Genomic DNA, 14510 nt, shown 5'->3' on the forward strand with positions numbered 1-14510 from the left:
GCAACAACATATAGCCAAATCCAGGAACACGCAGTAACTGCAAATTCCAACGTCTACCTCACCCCCTTCTGGTGCAGCAAACATAAAGTAAACAGGCAATAACTATAAGACCATACAGATTAATAGACGCACCCTAGAGAGCACACGTTTCTATGTTTTCTTTATTACATTGTTCAAATTAAAATTGATGTAAAAATTACTTAGCAAGAATGCGTATTATCAAGTTTTTCCGCCAGAAAAAAATCAATGCTTCATAAATAAGGGGCCTAATTGGCCATAAGGTCACATTTCTGTGTTTATACATACGGCCGCTGCCTGGTCACTGGTTACTCGTCTGTCCCTCAATGTATTTTGAATCTTCTAATTCTTAGAATTCTAATTCTTAGAACTTATAACTACCTGTATTTTCTCTTATGCTGTATATCCTTATACCCTGTAGAATGTAAATATTTTAATATACATGTAATTTTATAGATTATTGGGAGCCGAGACTGGCTAGGTTAAACAATGCAGGATCGTACAATGCTTGGAGCACTGAAATGAATATGTCAACATTACCATGGATCCAGGTATGTAGCTTGTATTTTTTCAATAAATATATAATAATCTGCTATCAGCAAGGGGATTTTATCAAAATGGAATCCTTGAACAGACAGGCATGGGACATCTACCTTTCCTGTCCTATTTCCCTCATTCCCATAAAATTGGTATTCTCCCAGTTTAACATTGTCTTGAACAGTTTTTTTTTATCAAGTCTGTTCCTACATCTTTAGCTTCCTAAATGCAGCCAGCTTTGTTGTACCGTATATACTCGAGTATAAGTCGACCTGAGTATAAGCCGAGGTACCTAATTTTACCTACGAAAACTGGGAAAACTTATTGACTCTAGTATAAGCCTAGACGCAACTGTTATTCTTTCATATAACCAACAGATGGCGCTGTGTGATATTGCAGTCACTGTTATTCTTTCATATAACCAACAGATGGCGCTGTGTGATATTGCAGTCACTGTTATTCTTTCATATAACCAACAGAGGGCGCACTGTTATTCTTTCATATAACCAACAGAGGGCATTGTGGGATATTGCAGTCTCTCCCCAAGTGAACTGTTGGTATAGGAATGATTAAAAGTGACTGCAATCTCAGCTACTGCCCACTGACCCGAGTATAAGCCGAGGTAGACTTTTTCAGCACATTTTGGATGCTGAAAAACTCGGCTTATACTCAAGTATATACGGTAGCCTCTATATAAACTCTATCAATATCCAAGCTATGCAAAGAGGATCTGTACATAATGGAGAATAAACTATATAGTACAGGTATGGGACCAGTTCTCCAGAATGCTCAGTACCTAGGATTTTCCGTATAATGGATCTTTCCGTAATCTGGATCTTCATACAGTAATTCTACTAGAAAATCATGTAAACATTAAATAAACCCAATAGGCTGGTTTTGCTTCCAATGAGGATTAAGTATATCTTACTTTGGATCAAGTACAAGGTACTGTTTTATTATTACAGAGAAAAAGAAAATCATTGGGTTAACATCTTCTAGTTTGTATATACAGGTATGGGACCTGTTATCCAGAATGCTCAGGACCTGGGGTATTGTGAATAATGGATCTTTCCATAATTTGGATCTTCAAACCTTAAGTTTACTAGAAATCCTGTAAACATTAAATAAACCCAAAAGGCTGTTTTTGCCTCCAATAAGATTAATATCTTAGTTCGGATCAAGTACAAGGTACTGTTTTATTATTACAGAGAAAAAGGAAATCATTTTTAAAAATTTGGATTATATGGATAAAATGGAGTCTATGGGAGACGACCTTTCCATAAGTCTGAGCATTCTGGATAATGGGGTAACATCTTCTAGTTTTTATATTCCTGTATTGTGAATTTGCCAGAGAAATAGCTCTTTCTGCATTCCAAGATATAAGAAAAGGGTAAGGCAGGATCAGAATTCACAATCATCATTGCCATATCTATAACAGAGAATGTTAATGGTTTGGCAGTTAGGTTTGCAACTTAAGTCAGGGATTCTTACCTATGAGTCAAGACCCAAATATGGGTTCCCATGCTGTTTAGACTAGTTCCGCGTATTCCTCTATAATGTGAAGTTTCTTCCTACAGTAGAAATTAGTACTACACTAAGAATTATGACTGTTATAAACTAATTTGTATGCCCCCCTGAGAAAAAGGATTAGAAACACAGCCCTAAGATACAAGTACTGATGCAGTAACAGCCAGAGAACTGCAGTTGGTTATCCCCAATTAAACCCACCCACTTATGTCATGATAATTATGAATTAGTGGTTATTGATAGTAATTAAATACTAGATGCCAATTTCTGCTATATTTGAATGTATACTTATTGCTTTTTCAGGTGGATATGCAAAGGCCATTTTTAATAACCGGTATTAAAACACAAGGTGCAAGTAAATATTTCAAGTCATATTACATCAAAGAATTCTTTGTTGCGTACAGCTTGGATAATAAGAATTGGATATCTTTTAAAGGAAACAGTATAACAAAGCAAAAGGTACGATTATACATGCTTAAACAGTATGTACAATACAATAAACTTGACTATATGCAAACACAAATGAAGTAAATAAATTCAAGGAAAGCTTTATTAAAATGTGAAAATCCTGCTTGATTCTTCTCCATCTTAGTGGTTTTAACAATACACTGAGACAATTATATGTTATATACTTATAAGCTGTTCATCACAACGGGAACTTACACTAGCAGTTAAACCAAGATTTTATTAACATTGTTAAAGGAAGGTGACACACTTAAAAGTGTTTTAAAGGAATGACAATATAATATACTGTTGGCCTCCACTGGTAAAAATAATAAATTTGCTTGAGAAACACAACTATAGTTTATATAAACAAGCTGCTGTGTAGCCATCCAAGCACAGGATACACAGTAGATAACAGATATGTTCTGAAGAATCCCATTGTATACTACAGGGCTTATCTGTTATCTGCTATGAATGGCTGCCCCCATGGCAAGCAGCTTGTTTAGAAAAACTGTAGTAGAGTTTCTGAAACAAGCAAGCAAGTTTTACCAGAGCAGCACAACAATATATAAAATTTTCATTACTTTAAAACACATGAATTTTTTGGTGTTACTTTTTCTTTAACACAGGCAGGTACACTTTCACAGGGCTCAGATTCCCACTTGGCAAATCTGTAAAAACTGCACTTAGTCAGGGGGAATGCATGTACCTTTCAAGTACACTCCCCAGTTTTATTGGTGTCCCTTCCTACTCTCACCCTCCGCCTTCGGTGTCTACCTAGGGGTCCAGTCAACACTTCCCCCACTTCCAGGGCCTTGCCTAGACACTAGGCTCTCCAGGTGCTCCCAGTGGAAGTCTCCCCTCACCGTGCCTCATTATCCACTTAACCCTGACTGGTGGGAGACCCAATGGGTCGCTAAACTCACTCACTCCTAGTTGGGGTTATAGCTGCCCATGTTAATGACCCTATCTCACCTCACACTACTATAGTGGGCTATGACACAAGCTAGGCCTCTCACTAGCTAAGTTCAGCATGTTATTCTGTGGGCTGTCTCTACTGCTTCCATGAATCCCTGCCTGCCCGCTTGAGGCCCCTCTTTTATTACGTCTCTAGTCTACACCTATATCCTAGCTATCACCCATTTTACATTTTACCTCCTTACATACTGACGTGAATTAATTCAATGCATACAGTAGATAGCTTTTAGGCTTTCATGTGTTATTTTGCTGGTCGTAGTAATGTTGTTTGTTAATTACTGGTGATGTATTGCTGGCTATGGAAGCAGGGCCATAATTTCTATATACTGTAGGTACAGTACTTATATAAAGAATCCACAATCTTTTAAAAATCTTCCAGCCTAGTGGACAGTTGTGGCTAAATCTGACAACAGATTTGAGGGGGTGGAGGAGCACAAACTGTCATGCACAAGGGGCAGGCAATGGACTGTGCTAGATATAAATCTGGCATGGAACACAAGTATAAAGTAACCTGTAACTGAAGGGATCTTCTCTGCCTGTTTAGTTAATGGACAAGTAAGGCACATACTGAGAACCTTAAGTCCTATTTGCATTCAAGGCTTAATGCCTACCCTCCACCAGTTGTTCTTATTTCTTTACCCTTTTCTGTAGTACTCTCATCTTACTTCCTTTCCTGTTTTTTACTTTTGCCATCAGCCAACATGGGTACTAGATAGCTTACTCATTACATACTGTTGCTTAGTGGTTTTATTTTTCAGCTGTGCTTATAAAGTGAATAGTTATTTCTTGGGTCTCCACAGTTGTTTGATGGTAATACCAATGCACAAAGTATTAAGGATAACGTATTTGATCCACCAATTTCTGCCCAATATATAAGAGTATATCCAATCAAATACTACAACAGACCAACTCTTCGTATGGAGCTATTTGGGTGTGAAATACTGGGTAAAGTATACTTTTAAAAATGATTTCAATAACACAAAAAACTGTGAATAAAATGCTCATTACTATGCACCAGAGATTAAAAAGAGATTATTTACATTGATAAAAAACTGACTTCAGAAAAGTTTTTCTCACAGTAAGCAATGTGTTAACAAATGTAGCATTGCAGAGACATGTGTCAGTTCAGTAGAATGTGGAGTCTAGCGTGTACCATTTCCCTAGATCAGAAGAGGCATTCATTCAGTATGAATTATTATGATATATACTGCGTACTGGAGCAGCCTATAAAAGTCACAATACTTTACAGGTTCAAAAAACCTATTGTCCCCACAAAGCAATACAGGTATTGGACCAAAATGCATGGGACCTGGAGTTTTTTAGATAACGGCTGTTTCCGTAATTTGATCTTCATACCTGAAAATCATGTAAACATTAAATAAACCCAACAGGCCGGTTTTGCAAGGTACTGTTTTATTATTACAGAGAAAAGGGAATCATTTTTTAAAAATCTGGATCATTTGGATAAAATGGAGTCTATGGGAGACGGCCTCTCCATAATTCTGTGTTTTCTGGATAACAGATAACGTATCCAATCCTGTTATTTTTCACACTGCAAATGTTTTTGAAAGACCCTCTATCCCATACACAAATTCACATACAATTCCCTGCACAAGCTTGATACTTTTACCAATATCTCCTTTAGTTACAAGATTCCCAGCCTTTATTGAGAAGCAGCCCCATGATGCATCACACTAGAATTTTAAAATAGTGTTTAACTATAGAATAACTAGGGCCTGATGTTCTCCAACTATAATCAATGTTCCTTTTCTGGCTCATCTGAGAAAGCAGCCTTCTTTCATGTGTGCAAAAAAATGTAATCCTATGCCCTTAACATGCAGATACCAGGGATTTGGGCATATAGTCAGCATTAAATATAATTCAGCTTTTGCTGCAGAATTCATACAACAAATTAAAATGTAGAATCTTTACCCAAATCATATAACAATTCTATTGCCATGGTAAATCAAATTTGGATTCATTTTTATATTTACAAACCATGGGGCATTATTTGTATTTTAGCTAAATGGGTGTATGTTTTTATAAGGCTTGCATTTGTTATTGACAGGGCCATAATATTGCAGGCGTAGACTGGAATACAAAATAGCTCCTGGCCTTTCAACTACACAGAGGACCAAACAGCCTCCCACCAGCCCACTAAATAGTGACTGTCAATGGCAATTTACAGCAGCCCCTCTGGCATCTACAGATTGCCAGTCTAAGCCTTCAAGACAATATGGATGTTTGTATTAAGGCAATGTACAACCACATACTAGAAAGTAATCCCAGAAATTAAAAAAAATGCATATTTTTCGACAATCAAGTTTTTGAGTAATTTTAAAACCACATTGTAGCAGGAATTAATTACTTAATAATATGTTTTGCATGGTTTCTCACATCTACAGGGTGCTTTATGCCTCTGGGCATGGAAAACAGTATTATAAAGGATGAGCAGATCACGGCTTCTTCTTACAAGAGTTCTTGGTTGTCTTCGTGGGTGCCATCTTTGGCTCGTCTCAATAAAATGAGCAAAACCAATGCCTGGCAAGCAAAGGTACTGAGCAGAGCTTAATATTTTATTACTATACATTATTATCCTTCTGGATTTCCCAATCCCATATTTGATGAGTTTGCCCCCTAGTTTTAATTATTTCTCTCAGCACTGCTAACAATTTAGAATATAAGGATAACTGTTTTTTCTTAAATCTTAATCCTTCAAATTTCCACTGTTATATATTTTATAACCAGTCAAATATGTGGATTTCTTTACAGTCAAGTAACGACCGCGAGTGGCTACAAATTGATTTTTTGATGACAAAGAAGATTACTGGTATAGCAACACAGGGGGCCAAGGCAATGACAACTGATATGTATGTAAAGTCTTACAGTATCCAGTACAGTGACAATGGGAAAGACTGGAAGCCATACACTGATGAATCAGCACCATTGGAAAAGGTATGATCTTACTTAAAGAACTAGGCAGTCTCAGTTCAGAAAATGAACTTCACACAATATAGTGTTTCTTCCCAGAATTTCAGCATCTGCTTCAAACTGGTGCACAATTTTATATAAATTGCACCTGTTTGGAAATGACATCCATGTTTCCCTCATGCCATTCTAGGCAACACACAGGCAGACCATGGGTGTATATTTAAAGTACATACCCCTTTAATTAATACAATACAATTTCAGATGTGCTGTTGATAGCATACAGAGGTGCAAATCTGCCCAGTGATGATAAATGAGCTTCAATGTATTAATGATAAAATCTACAAATACTGTAATTGTTTGTAATAAGAAGACTGGTGGCTAAGAAATATATATAACGAAAAAACATTACAAGAAGAATTCTTGTGTTGGCAGTCTGAGGTTGTTGCCCCGTGACTTTCTGTATAAAGCATTTTAATTAACGTAGACACTATAACAAGCCTTTAGTCTTGGTTCAGATGGTTTACTTATGGCTTGTTTAAAAAACCCTGTTGTCAGGTTTGTGCTTGAGCTATTTCTAGAAAAATGCTCAAAATTGTCATAATTCCTAATAATTCTTTTTTACTCATTTCAGGTATTCTTAGGAAATGGAAACAGCAATGGGCATGTTAAGAATGAAATCAGACCACCAATATTAGCACGTTTCTTAAGGATTATCCCTAAAACCTGGCACAATAGCATCACACTGAGATTAGAAATCTTTGGCTGTAATATTTAATGGCAGCAAGTTTCTTTTTATGAGAACAATTATAACAGAAAATTATGCACTTACCTGAAACAACTCTAGAATTACAGCTACAAGGCAGAGCTGTGGATTTCATTTGCATCACGTTATCAAGTGTGCAGACTTGGCAATGGAATAAAACCACTTTTTTTTCATTTTTTTTTGAGTATTATTTATGATTGCTCACTCAATAAAAAGCTGGGGGTGTTACTGGCACAGCTAAAGATTAAAATCATCATCATCTTAAAAAACAATGAAATAATGCTGCAAAATTAATTTGTAAATCCCAATCATATCATAATGTCTCCCATGTTCTGGCATTCCCAAGAACATTTCAGTATTTATAAATACTATGTTAGATTCAAGTTTTCAAGGGTAGTTTCAGTAAAAAACTTGAATTTTTCAGGATAAAAAAAACTCAAATCTTTCAAGATTTATTATGCCCCGAAGCTGCAAAAAACTTGAATCCAAAAATACTACAGCTAAAAACTGTCGAGGTCATGTAGAAGTCAATGGCAGAGGTCCCTTTGAAGATGTTTTTAGCCTTTTTTCCGTTTTTTTCCTTAGTTTGCAAAACTCATTCGATTCGAGTTTTCCCTCTGATTGCATTCATTTGAGTTTTTTACATTCGCATTTTTTGCTAAATAAGCAAACATTCCAGTTGTGAGTTTATTTGAGGTAGAAAAGAACCTCACAAACCTCAAACTCAACCTTTGATAAATAACCCCCTAAATGAAGAATTCATTGTTGTGTCCTATTCCTTGAAATGTTGGAGGACAGAGTTTACATAATTACTAGATCTGCTCTAGAAGAAATCATTGCAAAATGATTGAATTCAAAGTACATTAAATCAGTACAACCGTATATACTACTGTACCTAATGTTATAGACTATCAAGTAAACTTAAATAGACCACCAAACAAACAGAATTTCCTCAATTCTTATTTTTAATAAAATAAATGGAATCTTTGGGATTTGAGGTAATAAAATATATTGTGTACAACATTCCTCCTTCATTGGATAATGACCTTTAATAACTTGCAGGGGTATCATGCGGTTTTTAGGGAACTAAATTGATCTAATGATACACAATGAACATGTTCAGTCCAAAACAAAGGCCAATTAAAAATGGCTTTTAATGGCATAATACCCCTAGGCTATGATTAATCCACACCCTATGACTTATGACTAATAACAAACACCAATTCATTATATTTTCTGAACAGAATGTTCTGAAAAGTTATTTTCCAGTTCCACAAGATATTTTAGGAAATCGGATTCCTCAGCTGACTCATAAGGAAATAAAATATGAAAAATGCAAACAAGAGGAAATATACTTACATGCCATTCTGTGAATAATTGTTTTTTGTTACATTTACCTGGTGTATGTTTTCATTGTATATAGACAGTATTCCTGTTTTGCTGTACATTGATTTTATATGTTCTGCATTGTGGGAAAGGAGTTTTTTAACCAGTTGCAATATTAGTATCCCTGAGGCAAATGTATTACAGAAAAACTGAAATCTTGTGATAGTAAATAAAATGAAGCTTGTAACATGAAAAAAATGGAGGAGGCATTTACCTTTAAAGGGTCATTAAAACATTGTAACATCCCTGCAGAATAAATGTGTGCTTAATGTGTTTTATGTTTGCCAAGAAATATTTTTTTTTTATAAAATTACGTATTTGAAAACTAAAGTTGCTTGTGCGTTATTCTTTTAATGTACCTATCATATAGTAACATAGTAAGTTAGTTTGAAAAAAGCCACAAGTTCAACCTTAAGACTATATATAACCTGCCTAACTGCTAGTTTATGCAAAGGAAGGCAAAAAAAAAACATTTGAAGCCTCTCCAATTTGCTTCCTGACTCCAAGATTGCAATCGGACTAGTCCCTGGATCAACTTGTACTATGAGCTATATTCCATAACCCTGTATTCACTCGCTTGCAAAAAAATCCATCCAACCCCTTCTCAAACCCTTCCGAATATTAAGACAGAACCTTCTTTCTTCTTATCAGAATGGGTGACCTAGGGGCAGATGTATCAAGAGTCGAATATCGAGGGTTAATTAACCCTCGATATTCGACTGCCGAATTAAAATCCTTAGACTTCGAATATCAAAGTCGAAGGATTTTGCACAATTCCTTTGATCGAACGATCGAAAGAATAATCGTTCGATCGAATGATTAAATCCTTTGGATCGAACGATTCAAAGGATTTTAATCCATCGATCGAAGGATTATCCTTCGATCAGAAAAACCTTGGAAAGCTTATGGGGACCTTCACCATAGGCTAATATTGGCCTTGGTAGGTTTTAGGTGGTGAACTAGGGGTTGAAGACATTTTTAACGAGGCAGTACTTCGATTATCGAATGGTCGAATATTCAAACAATTTTTAGTTTGAATCGTTCGATTCGAAGTCGAAGGTCAAAGTAGCCAATTCAATGGTCGAAGTAGCCAAAAAAAACATTCAAAAATCTAATTTTTTTTCCTCTATTCCTTCACTCGAGCTTAGTGAATGGGCCCCCTAGTGTCAGCTGGAAGGACCTACTGGTAAATAAAGCACAGGGATCCCCAACCTTTTCAACCCGTGAGCAACATTAAGAAGTTAAAGGAGTTGGGGAGCAACACTAGCATGAAAAATGTTCTTGGGGTGCCACATAAGTGCTGTGATTGGCCATTTGGTAGCCCCTATATAGATTATCAACCTACATTGAGATTCTGTTTGGCAGTGCACCTGGTTTTTATATAACTAAAACTTACCTCCAAGCCTGGAATTCAAAAATAAGCTCCTGCTTTGAGGCCACTGGGAGCAACATTCAAGGGGTTGGAGAGCAACATGTTGCTCACGAGCTACTGGTTGGGGATCACTGCATTAGAGAGATTATTGTATGATCCCCTTATATATTTATACATAGTTATCATATCCCCTCTTAAACGCTTCTTCTCCAGTGTGAATAAACCCAACTTGGCCAGTCTTTTAGTCTATAAAAAAAGTTGGGAACCTGACAGTGTTAGTAGGCAAGTGTTGGTGCAAATATCTTTGGCTAGCAATTTGCCACCAAGCCACCTCCAGACGTGTTTTGAACAGAGAGTTGAAAAAGAGTCAGCTCCTTCCTTTCTTCATGCCAGACTGGTAGAAATGTGATTGTTACATTGTTTTGAATAAAATATGTAAACAATACCCAAACTTATTAAAGGTTGTCTAAGTACCACAGGTTGGCCTGGATGGTGGCTTGAGGGCAAATCTACAGGAAAGAAGTTTGTAATACTGTATTGGCATGCTTTAGGAATGTGTCAGTATCAGTTACCTCTCTAACTTTGTAACCTTCTTATCTTAGCAACACAGTAATTAAGGGCTTTTAACACTAGATTAGTATAAACAATAGGCTGCAATTAATTTGCTATGAGAAAAAATATTTTCACATTCAGTTTCATGTATATCTACGTCTTCCAAGTTTTTTTTCAATGTGAAATTGATGGTTACAGCCTTGCGGTGCTGGGGACTTTGGTTCAATTTACACACACACTTACACATATTGGCACATGCATAGATCTACGGTCACATACATACACAAAACAAGCTCTGGATATTTTGCCTATCCAGGACCATTTTTCATGAATTAAATCTGCAATTGGATCATCATATGGCAGAGCATTCCACAGCCTCACTGCATTCACCCTGAAGAATCACAGTTGTTACTTTGTCTTTTGTCTTTTTTTCATTTTTGTGTGAAAAAATATTCCCCCCCCCTACCACTTAGAAGGGCTCTTGTCAGGTACGGCTCCCTAAATTCAGAACAAGTGCTAAACTCCCTGGTCACAGCTCAATTTTCCGCCTGTAGCAGCCTCCTTTGGGCTCGGGAGGAGCCCTCAGCTACTCAGATGCCGCCAGGTCTTACCTTGAGAAGAGCAAAGCGGTTTTGGACAGAAGGCAACAGTTCAGGGAATAGAAGAAAAGTGTAGTCAGGCAGGCCGGGGTCGGAACAGGCAGAGTTCAAGCAGGGTCAGACAGGCAGTGGTCAGTACAGGCGGAGTTCAAGCAAGGTCAAACAGGCCCGGGGTCGGTACAGGCAGCATTCAAGGAATCGTCAGGCAGGGAATGGTCAATACCAGTAAATTTTAGAATAGTCAGGTAGGCAAGGGTCAGGATTAGCAGAGTTCAGAATAGTCAGGCAGGAAGGGGTCAAAATCGGCAGAGTTCAGAATAGTCAGGCAGGCAAGGGTCAAAATTGTCAGAATTCAGAATAGTCAGGCAGGCAAAGATCAAAACAGACAGGAATCGCACCCAGATACTGAACAAGTTAGACCTAACAACGGGCAATGAGTTTGGATTCAAAGCCCCTTTAAATATTCAAATTTCATGCCTCTCGGCGTGATGACGTCACGTGCACGACACGCAAAACCCGGAAGTGCATGCTGCATGCCCCATGATACGAAGAAGCGGAAGCCTTTGGCGGGCGTCCCCGCCCGCCGCCCACTGTACCACCAGGGTGAGATGTTACAGCTCTTTTGTATAATGTATGCTGTCATCCCTCCAGTCAATGCTCTGTGCATAAAATTAGAGTTCCAATTTATATTTTTAAAATGAGTAAACTGGGGGAAAATTCACAATGGTTAGGTTAATTGGAAGTGGAATACAGAAGATTTGTGACTACATTCATTAAAATTAAAGTTATTCATCTGTAAATTAACTTTTAGTATGATGTAGACCGAGGGTCCCCAACCTTTTCCACCCGTGAGCAACATTCAGTTGTAAAAAGAGTTGGGGAGCAACACAAGCATCAAAAATGTTTCTGGGTGGTGCCAAATAAGGGCTGTGATTGACTATTGATAGCCCCTATGTGGACTGGCAGCCTACAAGAGGCTCTGTTTGGCAATACACATGGTTTTTATACAACCAAAACTTGCACCTGCTCTGAGGCCACTGGGAGCAACATGTTGTTCACGAGCTACTGATTGTGGATCACTGGCATATTCTGAGACCATATGCAATTTTTCTTCACTTTTTATTATTTGTGGTTTTGGACGTATTGGTGGTTTATTTAGCACTCATTTGAGAGATGAGACTGGAACATGAATACAGTAGGAGAGGGCCTCAATAGAAAGATGATAGTAGCAACAACAATTAATTTGTAGCCTTACAGAGAATTTGATTTTAGATGGGGTCAGTGAACTCCATTTGAAAGATTGAAAGGGGCAAATTTACTAAAGGGCGAAGTGGCTAACGCTAGTGAAAATTCGCCGATTTACTAACGGGTGCTGGTGTAAATTTGCTAGCGAAGTGGACCTACTGTAGCGCTACTTCGCACCATTACACCAGGCGAAGTTGTGCTATGGCAAAGGGACCTAACTATGCTGATTCCTTAACTTGCGCATTTTACTGAACGTTACCTCTTGCACCAGACTTGCCTTCACCACCTCAGACCAGGCGAAGTGCAATAGAGTAGATATGGCTTGCTTCAAAAAAAGTTGAAATATTTTCCAAGTCTAAGTCCCACTGGCGTCGTTTAATTTTTTGAGGGTGATAGGCTGAAAAAGATCGTACATTATTTTGGGGGTACCCTCCTTCCCCCCTACATTTCCTAACCTATGGCACCTAAACTATACAGTGGGCACATGTATAGGGCCAGTGGCGGATTAACACTATTTGAGGCCCCTAGGCTATACTTTCCACAGGGCCCCCCCATGGACCCCAAAGGATGGCACAGTGGCAAGTTTGATGTATATAGCCAGGTCGACAAATCTCCCCGCTCTGCCTTCCGCCAGCTAAACTGAAAATCACCTGGGGGCAGGCACTCAGAGCACTTAATTTTCCGGAGTCGCCCAAAGTTTCCTCGTGATGCAATTACAGGTGACTTCAGAAAACGGAGTCCTCCGAGTGCCTGCCCCCAGTCGATTTTCATTTTAGCTGGTGGAAGGCAGATCTGGGAGATTAGTTGCTGTGAAGAAGAGATTTGTCGCATGGCGACTAATCTCCCTGAATCTGCCTGTGTGGCCAGGGCACCAGGGGAGCTGTTAAAAGAACAGTCGGGCTGCAGAGAAGAAAAGGTCAGAGGAAGCAGGAGAAAATGTTTTGAAAATCAGTGCAGTCTGGCTGGGATGTTTGTGGCTGCTTCTGCACTAAGTCTGAATAGTCTGCAGGCATACCTGCTGCTGCCTGACCCCTGAGCCTGAGTTTTTAATTTAAAAAAATAAGGTCTCTGACAACTGACTGCTGCAGGACATGGGGTGCTGCTACCATGCTGGCTGCCCACCGCTTTCTAGCTAGCTGGGACTGAGACAGACAGTTAGGCAGGATTGAAGGACAAGGTGCAGGGCTGCAGGCAACTGGGCAAGATTAGTTGCCAAGCAATTAAGATAATAGGCAAATTGGCAAGAGTCTGAGTCACGACGAAGAAGAAGACAGACAGTCAGACTTCGTGCCTGTTCTGTTACTGTGCAGCATCGCCGTATGCAAATTAGGCATCGCTAGCGTAACTTCGATTTGCTTGACAGTTAACGCTAGCGCAACTTCGCTACCTTTTGCCTCCCTGAGAGCAACTTCGGATTTTAGTGAATTAGCGGCGCCCTGGCGAAACTTCATCTGGCGAAGTGCGGCGAAGGTGTCACTAGTGCATTTTCTTTGGTTGCATTAGTGTACACCCCAAGTCAGTACTTGGTAACACAAAATCTGGTTTCAAAGGAGTGCAAAGTGAAATAAAACTGGTCCGCCATTGGGGAGGAGAGGTGGACTGTCTCGGGCCCAGCGAAATTTTGATGAAACGTACGTATTTTATATAGATACTTGCATAATTTATGTATAAAGCAATGGTAATGCAGAACAGTGTGACAGGGGCAAGTAGGAGTGTAGGAGTGCAAACTCCACTGACCCCCCCCAATAAATAACATAAATTAATGGAGCTATTTATATGCAATACTTATTAAAAAATAATAAAAACTGTTTAGTTTGGGATCTATTTACTGAACTGAACTGTGACCTACACAAATTGAAGCAGAATGATTAGTTATTGGGCCCCACAGCAAGATCATTGGGCCCTTAAACTTTGGGGAAAATACATTTTCCATACATTGCAGCTGCTTATCAGTCCCCTATAGTTCTTTGGACCCCCCCCTGCAGTTGCTAGGTCTCTTTTCTGTATAGTTACACCCTGCTTCTCTGTAAAATGATCTGTAGCTTTGAATCGTAGTAGCTACAGTATGGTTGCAAAAAACCATATTCATCAAGGTCAACCTTTTTTCCTAGCAAAACTTACCTGCATGCTTATTGATCATTTGTGTAGTGCACACCAA

The 14510-nt window shown here is 38.5% G+C and overlaps 1 protein-coding gene across 1 annotated transcript in view; it reads left to right on the forward strand.

Moving 5' to 3' along the window:
• The window catches only part of f5.L (coagulation factor V (proaccelerin, labile factor) L homeolog), a 55092-nt gene extending 46178 nt beyond the window's left edge, over positions 1-8914 (forward strand). Inside the window, exons 21-26 of the mRNA XM_018246671.2 lie at positions 475-569; positions 2386-2541; positions 4305-4449; positions 5910-6058; positions 6277-6459; positions 7067-8914. Coding sequence (XP_018102160.1) covers positions 475-569; positions 2386-2541; positions 4305-4449; positions 5910-6058; positions 6277-6459; positions 7067-7210 — 872 coding nt within the window. The 3' untranslated portion in view covers positions 7211-8914. The remainder of the gene's footprint in view (positions 1-474; positions 570-2385; positions 2542-4304; positions 4450-5909; positions 6059-6276; positions 6460-7066) is intronic.
• The last annotated feature ends 5596 nt before the right edge of the window (positions 8915-14510 follow it).

This window comes from Xenopus laevis, chromosome 2L, assembly GCF_017654675.1.
Source record: "Xenopus laevis strain J_2021 chromosome 2L, Xenopus_laevis_v10.1, whole genome shotgun sequence".
Taxonomy (NCBI): Eukaryota; Metazoa; Chordata; class Amphibia; order Anura; family Pipidae; genus Xenopus; species Xenopus laevis.